General features: G+C 47.2%; 1 protein-coding gene and 1 long non-coding RNA gene across 2 annotated transcripts in view; one reads left to right on the top strand and one right to left on the bottom strand.

Moving 5' to 3' along the window:
• The window catches only part of LOC148163723 (uncharacterized), a 46,941-nt gene extending 34,197 nt beyond the window's left edge, over positions 1-12,744 (bottom strand). Inside the window, exons 1-2 of the long non-coding RNA XR_015768767.1 lie at positions 12,527-12,744; positions 6,070-6,169 (exon numbers count right to left, since the gene is read on the bottom strand). This is a non-coding gene — a long non-coding RNA (uncharacterized LOC148163723). The remainder of the gene's footprint in view (positions 1-6,069; positions 6,170-12,526) is intronic.
• BHLHE41 (basic helix-loop-helix family member e41) lies at positions 9,767-13,416 on the top strand. Its single transcript, XM_028113262.2, has 5 exons — positions 9,767-9,953; positions 10,090-10,153; positions 10,479-10,586; positions 10,914-11,025; positions 11,502-13,416. Exons 1-5 carry the CDS (start codon positions 9,892-9,894, stop codon positions 12,611-12,613), a joined length of 1,458 nt encoding a protein of 485 aa, XP_027969063.1. The 5' UTR covers positions 9,767-9,891; the 3' UTR covers positions 12,614-13,416.
• The last annotated feature ends 6,772 nt before the right edge of the window (positions 13,417-20,188 follow it).

The raw sequence follows: 20,188 nt of genomic DNA, 5'->3' as shown, positions 1-20,188 counted from the left end.
CAGAGGTCTACCCCCAACAGAATTGCCCGCCACTCCACTAAAGACCCTGCCAGGCTCCTGGGTCTCCTGCTACATCAGGAGCACTTTATGATCCCTCATGTTGTCTACTTCCTAGTTTTTGCATGCCTACTAAGGCCAAGAAATTCACAGCGCCCCAAGTGGAGTGAGGGTGCTCCTGCCCATAAGAGCCACATTAATATAGGAAAGTCCTAGTGGGGGGAAGGGACGGCAGGAGCCAACAACACTAGATCCCCACCTCTAGCAGGCCTGAGGACTCCTCAAATGCTTTGTGGCTGGGTTATGACTTGTCCTGCAAGCGTTTTCCTGGAACAAGCCTTCAGTTCAAAGATGATTTGGTGGCGCACCTGCAGGAGTCATTCAAGAAACAGTTGAGCGACTGCTCTGTGCTTCATGCTGTCCTGGGCACTAGAGACACTGCGGTCAACAACTCAGGTGCCTGTCCCCAGGGGGCTCACAAACTCATGGGGGATGCAGATATTGGAAAGTCTTACGAGTCTTTCCAACAATATAAATGTTATAAAAGAGAAGGATAAGGTACAGAGGAGCTCACAGAAGGAGACAAATCTGCTCTAGGAATTCAGAGAAAGCTTCCTGGGGAAAGTGATACTTCTGATGGCATTTGAAGGATTAGCAGGTGGAAGGGGGTTGAATGGGGTTGGAGAAGTGGGGAGAAAAGCATTCCAATCAGCTGGAACAGCATGAGGGAAGGGCCTGAAAGAGTGGAGTATGCTGAAAAAAGAAAAACTGAAAGAAGGCTGGTACGTTGGATTACAGACAGAGAGAAACAAAAATGAGAGGTGAGACTGAAGATGCAGGCGGGGGCCTGTCTCTGGGGCCATGGGAGAGTTTTTTTTTATTTAGCCTCATGGGAATGGGAAACAAAGCGTTCTGGTCAAGGGAAAGACACGCACAGAAAGATGGCTCTGCTCCTCACCTGGGAGTGAATTAGGTGTGGTGGAGGGAGAAGGTGGGCGTACACAGTGGTATGGAGTGTGAGGTGCCGGCTGTCAACACCAGCCCTGCCGCCTTCTACCCCCGGCTCCTGTCCCAGGTCAGCAACTTGGGAAGGACGTTTTCCCCTGGCCCTCACCCGCAGGGTTCCAGCTTAGACTGTGCCCATAGGAAGGCCCCGTGCATGATGTGGGAAGTGGAAAAGACACACCATATTCCTTCAGTGGCAGCTGTGTGTGGAGGTGAGGTTTACAGAGGCTTCCAGGCAAGCTCCTGCAAGTCAGCCTCTTCGGCAAGGCAGGCAGCTGAGCTCAACGGCATCCAGAGTTCCCTGAAGCTTCTGACTGTCAACGTTTCTCGGAGGTCAGCAGCAGTTTTCCCGCAGTCTTGATTACCCCAGCTTGTGTATCCAAAGGTTATGCCCACTTCTAATCCCCCTGTTAAGTCCCTCCTGCCTGAGATATCTAAAGCAGTTTCTGTTTCCCTTACTAAACCCCAGCTGCTGGGCAGTTCTGACAGTATTTGGGTGTAAGATTAGGTGGGGCTTGGTCTAGAGTGTAGGCACTGAGGACGGGGCAGGGGGTGGAAAGAATGGATTCAATGTGTATTTAAGAAGTGGAATCTATAGGACATCGTTATAAATTAAATGGGGGGAGTGAGGGAGATGGAGAGATCAAAAATGACCATGAAGTTTCTGTTTCTAAGGTCCGGCAGTCCTGCTAAACTTGCCATCTGGTCCATAGAGCTGAAAGGGATGCAGACGTCGGGCCGCCCCAAACGGCCAGCCTGGCCTGGCCCCTTTCCAGACTGAAGAGCCGAGGCCAAGAAATGAACTAAGGAAGCTGGCAGGATGATAGTGGGGAGATGTGCCCTTTTGCAGGATGTGAAAATCTATACCCTGGAGGTCATGAGCCGCTGTAATGAGTTACCATCTTTTCCAAAACTGCTCTAGCCTGCTCTGGAGCAGACGAACTTAGTTAAGCCGTGCCCAAATTTCAACCTGGGGCAATGAGCAAGCTAACTGGGGTCAGGGGTGAGGGCTGAGGGGCTGGGATGGAGCAGAAGCTTCTTACCAGAGACTCCAGAGGGTGTGGAGCACCAAGGAGGAAAACCAAATGTTCATCCACAATTTGTGTCCAAGTAGCTGAGAGAATCACAGAGAGCAGATCAAGAGCATGTAATGTGAAACTGTGTATACTTGCAGAGGATGCCCTCGGAGAGGCATTCCCACCAGCATCGGGGGCAGGCCAGACTCGGGGAGAGTGATGATGGTCCAGACAGTGGACGGGAGCAGGGCAGACAGCATTCTCCTCGCCCTTCTCTCCATCCAGGAATGTTTTGATTACAGGAGAACAAGGCTTACCCATAGGCTGAGGTCACTGACTACACTTTCTGGAATGATTTATAAAGTGCATTAGTAGAGAAGCATCGCTGTAAGTGTATCTCACATGCACCAAAGCGGAGGTTACTGAGTACTGCCTTTGGAACATGCAGTGGCTTTAGGATAACTACGCAGGTTTCTTAAGTGATCTCTCCTCTTTAACAAAGTATGATCTATTAGATCATAAGGTCACTGAAGACAGGGTTCGATACTGAATCCCTAAAGCCCAGCCCAGTGCACAGCCTCTATCAGCACAATAGATACTCCAGTGGACTAACCACAATTCTCATCCACAAGTCTGTGTGGAATTCCAACCCAGAATTCCAACTCACATGTCAGGACACCACTGCATGGGCTCAAGAATACCTCATCCCACCATCTTCCTCATCTCTCAGCTACTCTAACCAGCCTCCAGCAGTGGCTCCCATGACCTACAGGGGATTCACCAAGGAAGGTAGAAGGCTGGGCTGGGGGGTATCCCCTCCAGGGTTGAGAGGAGAAGATGCCTGTTAGAATCCTAGACTCCAGGTAGTGACAACGCCCAGCAGCACACCTCAGGCCTTAGGTTCCCTGTTGCCTGGCTTCACTATTTACTACATGGCAATGACAAGTTACCTAAAGTCTCTAAACTTGAGTTTTTCCATCTACAAAGTGGAGTTGATGGTGCCTAGATCCAAGAGTTGACAGAACTAAATAAGGTTTGTAGGACAACTGCCCGAATACCTGTGCACACTAACATGCCCCAGAGATGCCTTCTCTTACAGGGTTCACTTCTCCATTCCAGCCTCAGAGACTGGCCCCTTGCCTCCCCTTCCACTGCGTTCACCTCCCTCTCCTCTCCTCCCTCATCTACTTAAGAACCCAAGTCAATCACAAAGCTCTTCTAATCTTCTGACCCTGAGGCCGCTGTGGCCTCCTCCAAGTGTGGCTCAAAGTAGATGAAGAGCAAAGTCCTAGCAACAAGCAGGTGGACACTATCGGAGAGTGCATTTCTGCAGGGGATTGCTTTCTTCGACCAAACGCCAGGGGCAGAAGGCAGAGCTATGCAGACAGAACAACCAGGGGACAGATGTCGCTACATAAAAAGGAAGACAATCATTTCCCAGAAAACATGCAGCTGCAGTTTGCGTTCTACGGGAAGAAGAGCAAACCCTGTTAAATTCCCTCCCTAAGCAGATTTCTGTAATTATTAGCACTTAAGAATACAGATGTTAAGGAGCTTGTGCTTAAGGAGCTAGTTAAGTTTGGGCAATTGCAGATGGAAAGACTGAAAATTTTCTGAAATTGGTATGAAATACCCTCATACAATAAAGGGACGCTGCCAACACATATGGCATAGAAGAGAAAAAAGGCCCACTGATGAAAAAAAGAAGAGGACCTGAACAAGCCATTTCCTTTAGTCAGACCACCACAGAGATGGCTAGTGCCAACCCAATATCCATTCTCTGCTCCCTTTGTACTAAAAGAACCCCTACATTATTGGAGAACCTCAACTAGAAAACTGTACTTCTACATAGATGTAAGCAGAAGTTATTGGGTGAAAATTATAAGAAAAGTTATTGGGTGGAAATTATAAGAAAAGCTCAAACGCAGCTCTTAACTGATACATCTAGCCCAGATTTCCATCAGTTTCCTTGTCAATGAGGATTATAAGTTAATATCAGAACCGTATTACTTTTTTGGATAATTAGATACGAATTCTTGCTTTAAGTTAGCTGTCGAATAAGTTTTACCAATAGTTCTTAAGTGTAGATTAAATCTGCCTTAGCTAATCTTTTTGTTGCCTTTATAAAGTACCAGACTCTGTTAGCAGATGGCTCTCTGCACTGTGCAGACACCATCTGAAATCACTATCCAAGGACCACGCCTCTAATGGGCAGGTGAGATAAATGGTTGTCTAGTACTTCTCATTCCTAGTTGTGTTTCACGATGCATAAACATGTATCTCTTTGAAAACTTTCTACAGATCTTCATCAGCAGTAACAAGGGGCGAAAAAGGAGTCCCAAGACCCCATCTTCATGCAGCTCCTCTGGATTCCACTATCCAGCTAGTCCAGGAGAATCCAGAGAGAGGGAGGGATCACTTTGTAGAAATCCTTATGGGCTTTCACGTGCTCCTCACTCTACTTTTCTGGGTTCAGAATTTTCAGCACATGGGCACCCAGACACACCAGGCAGATACTTAAGGAGAGGAGGGCCAGGGAGATCCCCCTTGTAGTCTCTCTCCTAGTTGTCTTTTGTATGTGATCACTCTAGGAATTTGAAGCATATGTTAAATTCAGGATAACCTCCATGAGTGTTTGTGATAATCATATAAATACAAAAACACAAAGGTTTCAGCAGTGATAAAATTAATTTCCTCTACTTCCTCTTACCCGCTCCTTGGTGCTATGTAAAGACAAGTAAGTGCGTAAACTTCCTGAGCAGTGTTAACATAAATATAAAACGTGATTCATGTGTATGTTTACAACCACAGACACATTAATTGGTAGTCTACAGAAAGACTTCAGTTCTTTTACAAATTAAACAGAGACACTTGTGCTATTCCTGCTAATTTGCTGAGTATGGAACTGCAAAACCCAACCTTCTATTCTGGGATTTTAAATCTGGTACCTTCACAAAATAGCATTATCAATATTTAGAAGTTATATCTGGCTTCTGGGGAGTAGCCCTGGGGCTTCCCTCCCTTCTAAGATCCTTGTATGAGGTGGCCTTCTTTCTGTGCTGTGCCTGACAGCACTAACTCTTCTCTGCGGAGAGCAGTGTGCATGCCCAGAGAAAGGACTCCAGGGGACGCTTTAACTTACCCCTAATCTATCATCCCACTCTACCTCCGACCCCACCCCCACACCCCCGCCGCCTTCATTTTAGCGTTAACCGTCAACTTTTTCCTTCAGATTTTTATGAACTCTGCTTCGTGGGATGCCTGTCCCTTTTTGATGTAAAACGATGAGGAGTAACTGTAAATTTTCTGTCCACCACCCAAAACAGAGGTGATTAAGAAAAACATCTGCCCCTCTAACAGGGTATTTTCACAGCAGTACGGGCAAGAAGAGTCACACCCTCGGGCAGCTCTGGGGTCTTTAAGGCTATTAGAGATGTGCGCTTAGTTTGAATCGGACTGGGAATCCCAAAACACCCTAGTCACCTCCCCCGAGAGTGGTACGGCTTGCAGAACCCTAGAGGCAGAAAACCTCTCTTCTCTATGGAAACTTTAATCCTCTCGGGAGAGTTCAGTTTCTGCTGGAAATCCAAGACTTTGCAAGCAAACAGGATAAGACCTTCCAAAGTCACAAGGTGAATATAATGAGCGTAGCGCTCAGAATACTTACGTGGGGGTGGGGGGAGGGGTGGGAACTGGGATAAGTGTTCCCTTTCATTAGCGTCTCTATAGGTAGTGATTTCCCTACTTAACCAAAGAAAAGAAATGGAAGCGGTTTCCCCCTCACCTATTAAAAGGAGAAAGATGGGTATCTTTAATTGAAAGCAAGCCATCACAAAATTCTCTAATTATAGGCTCAAAGGGGTTTCAAGCTCATGTTGTATCTCCTTCGCTTTCAGCAGGACAGCATTAAACCTTCCTAAAAAGATAAAACTCAACCTATTTTTAAACATACCCAAAGAGTGCATTCTAGTCTTCTGTTCCTGTTAGACAGGGGAGGTTTTTTCCCCCCTTTTTCTAACCTCACCACAGGTGAACTTTTGCTATTACTAACCTGAAGTCTTCACATTAGAGTTCGGCTTCGTTTGCTCAGTGGAAATGGTGAACAGCTGGTCAACGTTAGCCTTTTCTACACTGTACTTCCATGTGTCCATCTGTATGAAATTATAACAATTAATTAGGAGATTTGGGTTTAAATCAATAAATTTGGAGCTAGATGCCAATGGAATCACTGACTGACAAAAGACTGCCCCCATTCTTTCTCTCATACCTTTCTCTGCCATCTATTCCAATACTAACATCTCTCCCTTTCCCACCTCTCTTCCAACAATGCCCCCCCACACACATACACACTACAACAAATGTGCACACTGACACTGGTGAATTGCTTAAAACACCTGTGTTTTTAAAACACAGCTACTTAACATTCAGACCTTGGCCCTATGACCCCACCAAGGGGTATTAATAGTTAAGAGCACAGACTCTGGAGCCCACTGTCTGTGCTTAAATCCTGGCTCTGGGAGCATAGGCACATTTATTTCTATCTCCCTACATATTTTGTCATCTGTAGAATGGAGGCAATAATGGGATCTACCTTATAAGGTTGTGGAAAAGATTAATGAGTTCATACCAAAAAAGCCCCTAAAGTGGTCATCTGGTTCTCTGACTGCAAATGCTATATAATTGTTAGCTGTTGTCATACCCTCCTTGCAGCAAAAGGACATTAGAAAGCATTAAACTATGCCCGATATTCCAGAAAGCAAGAGTTTAAGAAAAGGAGTAGCACTCGGGTTTTAAAGGAAGTGGATAAGCAAGAAGAGTTATCCAGGTGAATGATGAAAGAAAAAAGACAAAAAGCAAAGAAGGATAAAAGTAAAAACGAAAGAGGAAGAACAAAAGCAGACCCTTCATGGGGCACAGGTAGAAAGAGGAAAACATAAGGGAAAAGGAGAAAAGAAAAAGAAAAATGAGTAAAAAGATGGGCATGGAAAGTAAAGACAGAAGAAAAGGAGGACTGCGAATCACAAAGGAAACCAAAAAATCAGAAACGACTGCATCCGCAGTGTGCGCTGGGCGTCAGAAAGAGAAAGGACTGGAAGAGAAAACACCAGCGTCGGGCATGGTAGGGAAGCTTGGGATAGAATGACGAGATCCAAGCAATAACACAAAAGGCTTCTTTCGCAGCCACAGGCCTCTCTGTCTTCCAATGATGAGAAGTGTGCATCCGACAGTAACACACCCAGGATCCACTGGTCTTCCTTCCCTTTTCCTCCTCTTCTAAACTGCTTTAGAGTTGGCCCCAGAATTAGGCCCTAAGGTTGGCCCTAGTCAGATGTCTTCCTTGTGTCTCGTCTGCTCTACCGACAAGACCAAGAGGAAGTGATCAGACCTTCTTCTTTTCACTAAATATTCTATCTATCCTTTTCAAGGGAACATTTAGCTGTGGAGCAAACACTTATACCCTCGTCCTACTTCGAACATTCACAAACCTATAAGGGGAGATTTCACCTTAAAGGCATCCCCCTCCTCCCCCTCTTTTTGGGTCAGTTTAGAAGAAGCAGAGAGTACTGCAGGCATATGCCGCTTGTAGGGCATCAAAGTGCCCTCCCCACTAAAGAGAATTAACCACCCAATGACTTGGAAACTAGAGAGAGGTTGAATAGAGGTTTAAAATGAAATCAGTATTTTAAAATTACTTCTTCTAAGTATTATCCCTAAAGGGCCTGTTTGGTGCAAACTACGTCCCCGTATTTGAGGAAGTCGAGAGACCTTCCAGGGCCCTCTCCCGAGACAAAGTGGACGGACCGCGAGCGTCTCCTCTTGCCGGGGTGAGCTGGGCAGCCGCCGCCGCCGCCGCCGCCGCAGCGGGAGTCACGAAGCCAGACGCGGCGCGTCTCCGCCCAGGACTCGGGAGACTGCAGCAGCGCGCGCCGCGGCCGCGGCCCGGGCGGCTCCTGGAGGCTGGGAGGAGACGCGACTCCCGCAGACACGTGACCTCCTCCCAGCCGCCGCTTCCCGCGACCCAGATCCGTCCCCGGAACCCGCGCTGTGCGGGGCGGGCCGGGGTGGGGGTAGCGGGGACACGTAGCGACGGCCCCAGTCCCTGCTGAGCCCCTGTGCGTGTTCCCTCAGCGTACTTCTCCCCTTGGCTCATGCGCCGCTGGCAATAAGGAAGGTTTCGGGGATAACCCACGAGAATTGAAACTTACTCTTGCTGCAGGAAGAAAAAACCTCTGATTTTTATATCTATCTACTTATATAAGAGAAATCAACATATATTCTCTCCTTTCCTCCCCCAGCAGAGCCGAGTGGCGGCAACCCCAGGGCGGGAGCCCTGGGAGTCCCGCAGGACGAGATTTAACCCCCCCCCACCTACCCCCACCCCGGCCTCCAAGGCTCCTGGTCGCCCGCTGCGCCGGGCGGCGTGGGCAGTGCGCATCTCTGGGCACCTCTTGGTAACTCTCGCTAGCAGTGAGTCATGCTCCCGGGATGGCTCTGGGGAAAGATAAGCCGGCTCGTGCTGGCTTGCGCTTCCCCGCGCCGAGCGCCGCTGCTACAGGGCGAGCGCGCGCGCGCACGGGTTCCCCGCGCAGTGATGTGGCAGCAGCGGCAGGTCGGATCACGTTGCTGGCCCTGTGCTGGTACCCGTTTGAGACAGGATTAAGGAGGGAGGCTTTGGAGGTGCCAGCGGTAGTAAACGTGGGCTCTGCACACTCCCGGCGTCGCTTATCACACCGCGGGGGGGCGGGGGGGGTTGGGGTGGAGAACAACGCAGCAGCACCCGAGGCGATGAGGGGCGACGGAGTTTAGCTGGCGAGTGATAATGCTGCATTGCTTTTCCGCGGTAGCCCCTCTTGTGCCACCCCCTCCTACCCCCTCCCTCTCGCCGCGTTCCTCTGGGAGCACCAGAGGCCCCAGTCGTCGTCATCTGTTTCTGTGATTAGTGGCACCGCAATTCCGGCTGCTGCGGGAAGTTTGGGTGGCTCAGGGACACCGTGTCGCCGAAAGACACTTGGATTGCGACATTCTGACCCAGTGACTACATTTTCATTTATTTTAAATCCTTCAGGGAGCGGATTTCAAGTCGCCCCATTAAGGGGCAACCTCCAACCGGGGCCAAGGGGTCCCCCCAGGCCACTGAGCGGTGAGCAAACAAGTCTCCAAATTTTCCTTCGGGACTGAAGTTTACCCACCGTTAATTCTCTCTTTCCTTTCTCTGGTCCAAACCACCAGTGCAGTCGGTGGCGAAGCAAAAAGCCACGTTCACGTTCCTACACCGTAATGACGGACGAACTGAGGGAGTAGCATTTCCGAGCCGAGAAAGCCCGGGCTGCCCCGCACCCCCGGCGCCTCCTCCCCCTCCCCCAGCTGACTGCAACGCCTTTGGGAAGATGAATAGCTTGGCCGAAGTTGTTTTTCCTTTCCGGTGGCCCTGATCAGGTGTCCCCGCCCCCTCCTGCCTTGCGCCTTCCCTCACAGCCTGCTCCCGACACCCCCTCCTGGCCCGGCCCCTCCTCCCCCGCCCCCCTCCGGGCTGGACCGCGGATGGTACGTTCCGCACGTGAGCTGGGTGCTGGTCTGGCCGGCGACGCGCGTGCCCTGTGGCCAAACACTGCCCGGAGTGAGAGCAAACTACCAGCGCAGTGGGGCCGGCGCGAGTGTGCGTGCGTGTGTGTGCGTGTGTGCGAGAGAGCGAGCGCGGTGGGAGGGGGGGAACCAACTGCTTCACACTTTCAACACTGCACTGAAGAAGGGAGAGAGAGAGAGAGAGACTGGAGACGCTCAGATCCCCCCAAGATCTCCCAAAGCTATCGTCCCACAGATTATAGAACAGAACCCCAAAAATCGAAACAGAGGAAACGGACAGCGGTTGAACATGGACGAAGGAATTCCTCATTTGCAAGAGAGACAGTTACTGGAACATAGAGATTTTATAGGGTAAGGTGCACGCACCCTTGCGAATATCTGTCTAGGCTTCAGAGTGATTTTTTTTCTTCTCCAGAAAGTGGTATGGAGCGGGCAAGGGCAGTGCCCCTCCCCGAATGGGTGCCTGATGCTGATTTCTGTTTTGCAGACTGGACTATTCCTCTTTGTATATGTGTAAGCCCAAAAGGAGCATGAAGCGAGACGATAGCAAGGTAAGTGTAAGTTTCCGATGTTCCCCATAACCTGCCTGGATAGTTAATTAGGGTCATTGATTTCACAGCGAAGCTCTGCCCGCAAATATATTCCAGCCCTTGAGCTTCCCCAACTGTGAATTTTAAGTGGTTTGCTGGATACTCTCAGGGGGAGATTAAACATCACACCTGAATTCAAATTGCATTTCAGAACAGTCCAGAGGAAAAGGTTTCTTGGGCATAGTTTATCACATAATATGGGGGGGTTTTCTGAGGGGGGTTATGGATTTATCCAATAAATGTGTAGCTTATTGTTTTCTTTCTTCCATGATTGTCGTATATTAAGGATACCTACAAATTACCGCACAGATTAATAGAAAAGAAAAGAAGAGATCGAATTAATGAATGCATTGCTCAGCTGAAAGATTTACTGCCTGAACATCTGAAGTTGACAGTAAGATGCACATTTTCATTCTTTGCTGCTCTCCAAGGGCGTGTTAATAGCTTGGTACTACTCCCAGAGATATAAGAATAAATGTAAATATCATATGCCTTACAACTTGTGCTGTAGTGTAGAGTTTCCCACAAACTCAAGAGTAGGTGCTCACAACTGAAGGCAAGAAATCATGTATAACCCGTCTTCTGGAAAGCTCAAGAAGTATAGGAATAGTACTTCTTTCAAAGTGTTTGCTTAAGTTGCTGTGCTGAGTGGAGAGCCAATCAAGCCAAATGTGTGTTTTTTAAGTAACCAAGTGCCCCCTTCTCTTTTGCACCACTGCAGACTCTGGGGCATCTGGAGAAAGCGGTAGTCTTGGAATTAACTTTGAAACACTTAAAAGCTTTAACAGCCTTAACCGAGCAGCAGCATCAGAAGATAATTGCTTTACAGAATGGTAAGTCAATTCAGGGAGGCCATCCCACCCTGATGAAGCCGGGCAGCCCACAGAGGGGCAGTGTTTAGGACTCTGCCCCCACCCCCATCTCCTTCCTTGGGCCCACGGGCTCACTCTTATTTGTTAAATTGCTTATACTTTCCCTTCATTGGAAAGTGCCCATTTCCCGAAGCATCCCAGAGGCTTTCAGCAGAACTCAGAGGAATCAGATTTTTATTTAAAGTGGCGGTTGCGCTCTCCACTTTGGTTTTTCAGCTGGGAGTAGAGCGCCCCCCTGCTCCCCACCCCCGCCACCACCACCACCACCACCACCCCCCCCCCCCCCCCGGCAACCGGTGGATTATATCACCGGAATACAGAGGAAAAACCGAGATCACTTTAGTCAATGTAGGGCCCACGTGATAAGCAGATGTTTTAACGTCGGTATTTTTCTTCTTGCCTCCATTCCTCTGCCCCCACCCCCTTCCTCATCCTAGGGGAGCGATCTCTGAAATCGCCCATTCAGTCCGACTTGGATGCGTTCCACTCGGGATTTCAAACATGCGCCAAAGAAGTCTTGCAATACCTCTCCCGGTTTGAGAGCTGGACGCCCAGAGAGCAGCGGTGTGTCCAGCTGATCAACCACTTGCACGCCGTGGCCACCCAGTTCTTGCCCACCCCCCAGCTGTTGACTCAACAGGTCCCTCTGAGTAAAGGCACCGGCGCGCCCTCGGCCGCTGCCCCCACAGGGTCCGCGGCCGCCCCCTGCCTGGAGCGCGCCGGGCAGAAGCTTGAGCCCCTCGCCCACTGCGTGCCGGTCATCCAGCGGACTCAGCCCAGCGCCGAGCTCGCCGCCGAGAACGACACGGACACCGACAGCGGCTACGGCGGCGAGGCCGAGGCGAGGCCGGACCGCGAGAAGGGCAAAGGCTCCGGGACGGGCCGCGTCACCATCAAGCAGGAGCCCCCCGGGGAGGACTCGCCGGCGCCCAAGAGGATGAAGCTGGATTCCCGCGGCGGCGGCGGCGGCCTGGGGGGCGGCGCGGCGGCGGCGGCGGCCGCGCTCCTGGGGCCGGACCCGGCCGCCGCGGCAGCGCTGCTGAGACCCGACGCGGCCCTGCTCAGCTCGCTGGTGGCGTTCGGCGGAGGCGGGGGCGCGCCCTTCGCGCAGCCCGCCGCCGCCGCGGCTGCCGCGGCCCCTTTCTGCCTGCCCTTCTACTTCCTCTCGCCTTCGGCGGCCGCCGCCTACGTGCAGCCTTTCCTGGACAAGAGCGGCCTGGAGAAGTACCTGTACCCGGCGGCGGCCGCCGCCCCGTTCCCACTGCTGTACCCCGGCATCCCCGCGCCGGCAGCCGCCGCCGCAGCCGCCGCCGCCGCCGCCGCCGCCGCTGCCTTCCCCTGCCTGTCCTCGGTGTTGTCGCCCCCTCCCGAGAAGGCCAGCGCCGCCGCCGCGACCCTCTTGCCGCACGAGGTGGCGCCCCCTGGGGCGCTGCACCCCCCGCACCCGCACGGCCGCACCCACCTGTCCTTCGCCGGCGCCCGCGAGCCCGGGAACCCGGAGAGCTCTGCTCAGGAAGATCCCTCGCAGCCAGGAAAGGAAACCCACTGAATCCTCGCCTCCTTTCTTAGACAGGACGAGGGTTCACGCGGAATAATAATATTAATAAGTTAAAACACCCTTAACGTTTTTAAGGGAGGAAGTGTAATAGATGCACGACAGGCTTTTAAAACAACACAGGTGTTTCGTGTACATTTGGAGTTCCTGTTTTGCTCATCCCTCACCACCCCACCCTCCGCACACTAACGTCCCTTTCTTCCCCCACCAGCTCTAAAAGAATCTCTGCGATATTGATACTTTCTTCTTTAAAGAATTCGCCCAAATAAGTTTTGCCTTCTTTTAGGCCATGTTCCATTATCTTTTAAAATACAGAACCTAATTCTGGAGGAAGAAGGGTCTGCTCTGTGGGTGAGCTGATTGAACCAAGGTAGGGGAAAGGTGGCCCAGGAGTTGACGTCCAACAGCCGGCTGGTAGTTATTATCTGCCTGCCGCATAGCTGTCCCACCGGCTTCAGGAGGCTTTCCACAACCAGAATGAGGATCTTTTAGAATTGAATTTACTCTTCAGTATTTTATAATGTTCAGCTTTTTTTAAAGGCATATATTTTTCAAAGAGGAAGAAGTGAAAATGCAGTCACGTTGCAACCTATTCTGAAGTGGTTTGAATGGTATCCCTTAGTAACTTGCTCTTGTTTAAAGAGACTCGGAGTTGGGCCGTTGTCAGAACTGAGTCAGGGAAGGAGATGGATGAGGAAGGCCAGAATCATTCTTGGTACACTTACTAGCACTTTATGAAGAAATTGACCGTGAATCAATTGACGTGTCTTAATTTCATTCATATATATATATATATATATACACACACACATCTATAGTACGTCTATTCCCACCTTGTCATTATTTAATTCACCATATTCCTAAATTTTTATAATCTTGCTGTAAAAAAGGAATGTGCACTGAACTTAAAAACAAAGAAAACAAATCCAAAATGATTTATCCTATACTCTGTTAAATAACAAAAGGGGAGGAAAGCATTAAACTGGTCAGTTTTGATTGGAAAAGCTGTAAAGATGTGGAATGAAGCCCCGTGAGGCCTTCCTATCTCCAAGTCTATGTATTTTCTGGAGACCAAACCAGATACCAGATAATCACAAAGAAAGCTTTTTTAATAAGGCTTAAACCAAGACCTTGTCTAGATATTTTTAGTTTGTTGCCAAGGTAGCACTGTGAGAAATCTCACTTGAATGTTATGTAAGGGGTGAGACACAACAGTCTGACTATAAGCGAAGAAAATATCTGGGTCTTTTAGTCAGTTTGGTGCATTTGCCGCTGCTGTTGCTTTGTTTGCCTCAAACGCTGTGTTTAAACAACGTTAAATCGTAGCCTACAAGGTGGCTCTTATGTACATAGTTGTTAATACATCCGATTAATGATGTCTGACATGCTATTTTTGTAGGGAGAGACTATGTGCTAATGATATTTTGAGTTAAAATATCTTTTGGGGAGGATTTGCTGAAAAGTTGCACTTTTGTTACAATGCTTATGCTTGGTACAAGCTTATGCTGTCTTAAATTATTAAAAAAAATAAATACCATCTGCAAGAAACCAGCTGGTTTAGAAAATTTTAGTATGTGAAGATAAATGAGAAATTATCTTTATATTCTGGTATTTTCAGCTCTCCATAAATTCTATTACCTAAATATTGCCACACTATTTTGTGATTTTAAAATTCTTACTAAGGAATAAAAACTTTAATATACGATATGATATTGTCTACTAATTAAAAAGACATAATGCTCAATTAGTTTTAAGGTATCTATGAACTTAGGGATGAAAGTTATTAACGTTCTCAGATGTACTTTATTTGTCATTGGCTTGATATCACACATTTCCAATTTCTTACAAGCCTCCAAGCTCTGGCTGTGTCTACCTACTTGTTTCCAATGTATCTCAATGAAAAGTGCAAAAGAAAAACCTACCAATCACTTGCGTGGTCTGTTTATGTTAGACCAAATTTACTAATGTTTTTGACTGATGAATTTTTCACTTCTCATCTTGACTCCAGATAGACTTTTGTATGGTCTGGCATTTCTCCTTCACTGGGTCCAGTATAAATACACTGCCACTTAGGGGTGCTTAACTTCTTATATTTTTAGCTCCTTAACCTTTATAAAAAAGAATTCTCTTGTGGGACTTAATCATGGAATTCAAGGAAAAGAAATAATTGTAGACTTTTCTCAGATTCATAACCAAATTTGTGATCTGATATGTGAAGGACTGTCAATTTTTAGTTTCAATAACGTTCTTCACAAACCCCTTGATTTTTGAAAGGTGTTGAAATAATGGTCAAAATTTATGAGACGTAGAAAAAGTGCTCCCTCTGCTGACTTACCGCAACCAAACTACAAGTCCTAGAATGTGGAGCCAAAGGAACCTCAGAGATCAGTTTGTCCAGCCCCCTGCATTTTATAACATGAAGCCCAGAGATATCATATATCCTCCTAACATCAGATAAACAGCTACCCGGAGCCAGCACAAAACGCCAGATCTACTGCATCCCCCAGTCAGTAAACTACCTCGCACTGCAGCATCTTCAACCACATAAGCTGAATTTGATTGGGCAGCATTCGTGAAGCGTCATAAATAAAGCACAAGAACAAAGGAAATAAAAATTACCATTAGGAAACTATGTAGGATTTTTGAGCATTGTAATTTACTGAACTTAGAAAAATATTGTCTAAATCAGAATAATGGGAAAAAGTAGTATCTTAAATATTTTGAGCTACATTTTAATGCTATATTTTAATAATACTAGTTTCACAACCAAAAAAGATTCAAAGTAAATCAGAGAACAATAGATGTTTAACATTTGTATAATTTTGGTATAATGAAGTAAAAAATCTTAGGATTGGGCCAGATTTTACAGGTCAGCTATTTAGTCCAAAAGCCTATATACTCACATAGTAATAAGATAAAGTTAGTGAGAACAGAACTGCAAAATAATATTTTCTATGTGGCATCTGAAAATTATTTTGGTTATTGATTATGTCATAAATTAAAACACTGGAGTAATGACTCCAGTAATGATTCACTAAGGATGGTCCTATACCTGCAGTGGTGAAATTTTAACCAAAATGTGTTGTAATGTATGTGGTTTTTCAACTTAAGACAAATGTGAATCGTGGGTTAATGCTACTTTTATACATATAGTATACGCATAGGATTATGCCACTTGATTTTGCATACATACATTTCTCAGCAAATGTTATATTGAGTTGATAAGCGGCCTTATCTGCACAAAGAGCTAAGGCACTAGAAACTACATTTTTAATAGCTATTTAAAGTATGACTGGAGTTTTAGTTCCTATCATTGTGAAAACTATTTTTCATTTAGTTCTCCGTTATTGGCCATGCAGGCCATAAGTCTGGTTATTGCTCATCATCTGAGATTTGTAAAAGAAGCCTCAACCTATTTCTGAATATGTCACAGGTCAATTTTGAAGCTCTCCATGGAAGGTGATTGCCAGTTCTGAGATCCTTAGAAGACAAGGCTGGGCAAACATACTAAGGCCTTTAGATAGAAATGAACAGAGCCCTCATGAACCAATCAAGGCCATTATAATGCCAAAAGCTGGCTGTACCATTGTGATAATAGTCTTTTACTTCAGATGGCAATCTGATGTTTTTCATTAAACAAAAATTCTTAATCTCAGATCAATACCCATTGTTCTGTGTTGCTTTACATCAGCTCAAAATGGATATAAAGTGTAGGCTAACGTCCAGAAGTCCTAGTTTTTCATAGAATTTACTAGAAGATTTACACAGAAAATTATCACACATTTCCTGTGACAGGATGAGATTTATACTGAAAAACATGTTCAGCGTGTACTTTAAAAATGGGCTCCGAGAAAGGAGTTGGACATTTGTCTTATAATTGGGTTGCTTGCACTAGTTCAGTGATTCCGTATTGGAAACTCCAAACAAATGTAAAACTATAAGTTTTTTTTAAAAAGTTGATATTTTAAAATTCTGAATTCAGTGATGCCCAAGTTTTCTGGCTTCTGGGAATGATCTGTGCCCCATGAAACAATGATTCAGAAAACGGAAGCTTCTATGTTCAAGTGCCAATATTGTTTATCTTTTCTTTTTTTCCTTACATTCTTTTAGTGGAAAGCTTACTAAAATATTACACGTGTCCTCTAAAGTGTCTTACACATGTCCTAGAAATAAATACCCTCTCCATAGTTATCCATTCTCAATAAATCAGGGTCAACACGGTAAACATCACTTTTGCACTATGCATGTCATCTGGGAGTACTGGCATCTGCGCTAAATTCTTTTTGAGTTTTTATATCTGCTTTTTATAGGTTTTTCAGTATTTTTACTCTAGATCAGGCTGCCGGCTGTCACTTCTTGATGTGTCAGAGTGCCTGCCTCCAACTCTTATCTAATTTGCTATCTCTGACTTAACTGTGGCCTGGGAAACCATTTAACCAAAACCACACCCATTTGAAATGTGTCTAAAATTAGAATAAATAGGCTCTAACAGAAGTACCTGAGGGGCACTTTGCTAAATTGTGAGAGCTTGTAGAATCAGTAACATGTTTCTCCCACAACCTTTTTTTTCTTCATTTCTTTTACTTTGCACATTCTCAGCAATGTTCCCTATCAGAACACTTATGCAAAAGCCCTCAGATAGTTTATATATTTTTTGATCATCTCATTACATAAAAAAGCAGCTTTCTAATGGCTTTATTCCACAACTAACCACAAAATACATTTCCACAACCGAAACAAATTATTTATTTGATCAACACTTCTTTCTCTCAGACTGATAGGAATAGGTGACCAAAGGCCATTATGTGAAAACTGTTTCAGCATTTTGATTCATGGATGACCCTGGCCCTGCTTCTGGTGTGTAATTTCCTCCATCTCTGAGTTTTGGAAATATTGGGTGGCAGGTCCAGCCAAACCATTCTGGAGAACTGGGAGGGAGGTATGTAGGCCCGGATGCTGCCTCTGAGCTTAGACACACCCATCAGAAAGCTTCTGGGTAAGAGCTTTCAGACTCCCTGCTGATGGTAACACACGCCTTTTCTCTGTGAGTCTATAAAGTCAATAAACCGTGAGTATGGGGATACAGGCATGGGTTTTGCTTCTATTATATGTGAGGTGCTGTGATCATGCTGGAGAACCAAAGATTAATCATCTCTGAAGATCTCAAAAGTCTAGTGGGGGTGACACCCACACCAAAATAAATTACAATGGAACATACTAAGGGCTATACAAAGGTGAATACAATACTAGGGGGTGAGGGGTGCTACCTTCAACTGCCTGGGTCAGAGGCCTAGAGTTGTAGCTGGGTTTCACAGAGTGAACAGGGAAAGGAGTCCATGGGGCCATCTCCAAGGAGAAGGTTCTCATATACTCTGGTCCTGTGCTGAGCATCAGGAGTTTAATTGCCTATATTTGACTGATGTCTGAGCACCGATTTCCTGATTTCTCAGTCTCTTTAGAACTTGACTGCTGTACTGGCTCTCACCATCATCTCCTTCTGGGAACCTGAACCGTAGGCTGGGACTGAGGAGTCATGGTGTTTCCTACTGCAAAGGACAGCATTTATAGCATGATAATTTCAAATGCAGAAGGTGGGGAGAGGGGCTAGAACCTCACAAGGAGTTTGATCTCAACTCAACCATCTATCTGCCTTACAGCAGAAACTAAGGTTGATTTCTTTCCCTTCAAGAAAGGGCATGATGATCCATGTTCTTCACTCAGCACCTGAAGTGGAAATGAGAGAGAGAGAGCAGTTCTAGAGGAAAACAAGGAATCTTAAGGTCTATTTTTTAAAACCTCCAGGAGAAAGCTGAAGCAAGCAACTAGTCCAAGGTCACATAGCTGAGTAAGCAGCAGAATCAGGACTGGAACCAGATTTTTTGGTTCTGAGTCCACTGCTCTTTATGTTATTACCCCATAACAATAACAATGAGGAGGAGACAATCTGACCTTTGCTCATGACATGAGTTGAGCTAGTCCATGTGAGATCCTAAGAGGCAGAGTATGTGTCCTTGGTGGAGAAAGGAAAGATGGTCGGGTAATGCTTTGCTTTCTAAAACATGGCATAGAGCATGCAATAATTGAAGATACAGAAATTCTGGAGACACAATATTCAAGGTCCCCTACAAAGAACCATACAATTCCGCTGTCTACTCAATTTGAAGACATCCAGAAATGCGCCCTCTTTTGTTTGGAAGTCCCCACATGATCTGGTGAGCTGTCCACCTCTACCTCTACCCCTCCTACCTACGTGGCTCTGGTTGAACTCTAAAGACGCTCCATGAAAGACCGGATCAAAGCAAACTATGAATCTGAACAGAAGGAACATTTAAGAATTGAGGAAGTAGGAAAGAGGGCGATTTGCTAGTTTTTACATGGGATATTTTTAGGGTGCTGTAAACTTTAGCTAGTTTCATTTGAAGCCTTTTACATATTGGTATGCACATGTGTATACCTAGAATATCAAATGTTTCACAACTGAAGTATTGAGTATCCACCGCATAGCCCTGTAATAAACTTTGCTTCCAAATGCGGCTTTGCAGGTTCAGTATCGTGTTTAGAAAATTAGTTTTCACAAGGGAACTTCAACCTGCATCCAATTCCTGTAGACCTCAGTTACTTAGGGTAGTCAGAAAATACCCTGTAATACCACATTTTAAAGACACCGGCTTCTCTCTGATACCTTAAGCAGGGCTTGGTTTCCGAGTATATATTATGTTGAGCAAGGCTCATCTGCATAGCTGTACTGTAGCTAGCTGGCTGATCCTCATGTGACCGAACAGGTGAAGAAACCTGACTATATGCCCGCACCCCTGGAGAGCTCTGTAGACGCAAGTGGGCACGATGATGGATCTATTTCTGAGCTCTGTGTTTGAAACTACTCATTTAAAAACTGGTAAACCGACTCTAGCTCCTTAGATCGCCACACGAGCGCTGCTGGGTGGGGAATTAAAGCGGAGGGGAAAAATGTCATCAGCCTTGAGATCTTCAAGGAGCTCTAGGATTGGAAAGAGAAGCATTCTTAGGTTGCCTAGCGATAAATCTGCGGATGATATCATTCTCCCGGAGGCCGGCCTCCCCCTCCGGTCCCCTCCCGGCCGGCTTCCCTCCCCATCCTCCCTTCCCCCTCCCACGCCGGGGTTCAAAGTACAGCCGCGCGGGGTGAGGGAGCTGGAGCCGGACGCGGCGCTGTCACGTGCGCCCGCACATGCCCGGGCGCACGCTGCGCGGCACGTGAGAGGGGGCGGGGCGGGGGCGGGGAGACGCCCGCTCGCTGCTTTCCGCGCGTGCGCACTAGCCCCCACGCCCGCCAGCCCCCTCCTCCCCTCCCCCCCAGCCGCAGACGCGGGCGCTTCAGGAGCTGGAGGCTAGCGGGCCGGATGGAGGACTGCAGGGCCGAGGGCGGGGCGGCCGGGTGGGGTTGAGGACGCGCCCTCCCAACAGCTGCGACACAGTCTTCCCTGCTGAGTCCTAGCGGGCCGCCTCTAGGTAGTCATTCCTCCCAAATTAAAGCTGGCTCGGACTCCGGGCTCCTCGAACCTTTCTGACACAGCAGTTTACGACCTGCCC

The sequence above is a fragment of the Eumetopias jubatus genome, unplaced genomic scaffold (genome assembly GCF_037043125.1).
Source record: "Eumetopias jubatus isolate StellerSeaLion01/CBP00866 unplaced genomic scaffold, mEumJub1_p1.0 scaffold_8, whole genome shotgun sequence".
Lineage (NCBI taxonomy): Eukaryota > Metazoa > Chordata > Mammalia > Carnivora > Otariidae > Eumetopias > Eumetopias jubatus.
Note: the sequence above shows the minus strand (reverse complement) of the source record. Positions and strands in the feature narration are given on the sequence as shown.

Bases quoted from the DNA above. Each gene is read 5' to 3' on its own strand.
- BHLHE41 (XM_028113262.2), top strand. From the start codon at position 9,892: ATGGACGAAGGAATTCCTCATTTGCAAGAGAGACAGTTACTGGAACAT. The intron at 10,587-10,913 runs GTAAGATGCACA...GCACCACTGCAG, and splicing joins CTGAACATCTGAAGTTGACA to ACTCTGGGGCATCTGGAGAA. The intron at 11,026-11,501 runs GTAAGTCAATTC...TCCTCATCCTAG, and splicing joins GATAATTGCTTTACAGAATG to GGGAGCGATCTCTGAAATCG.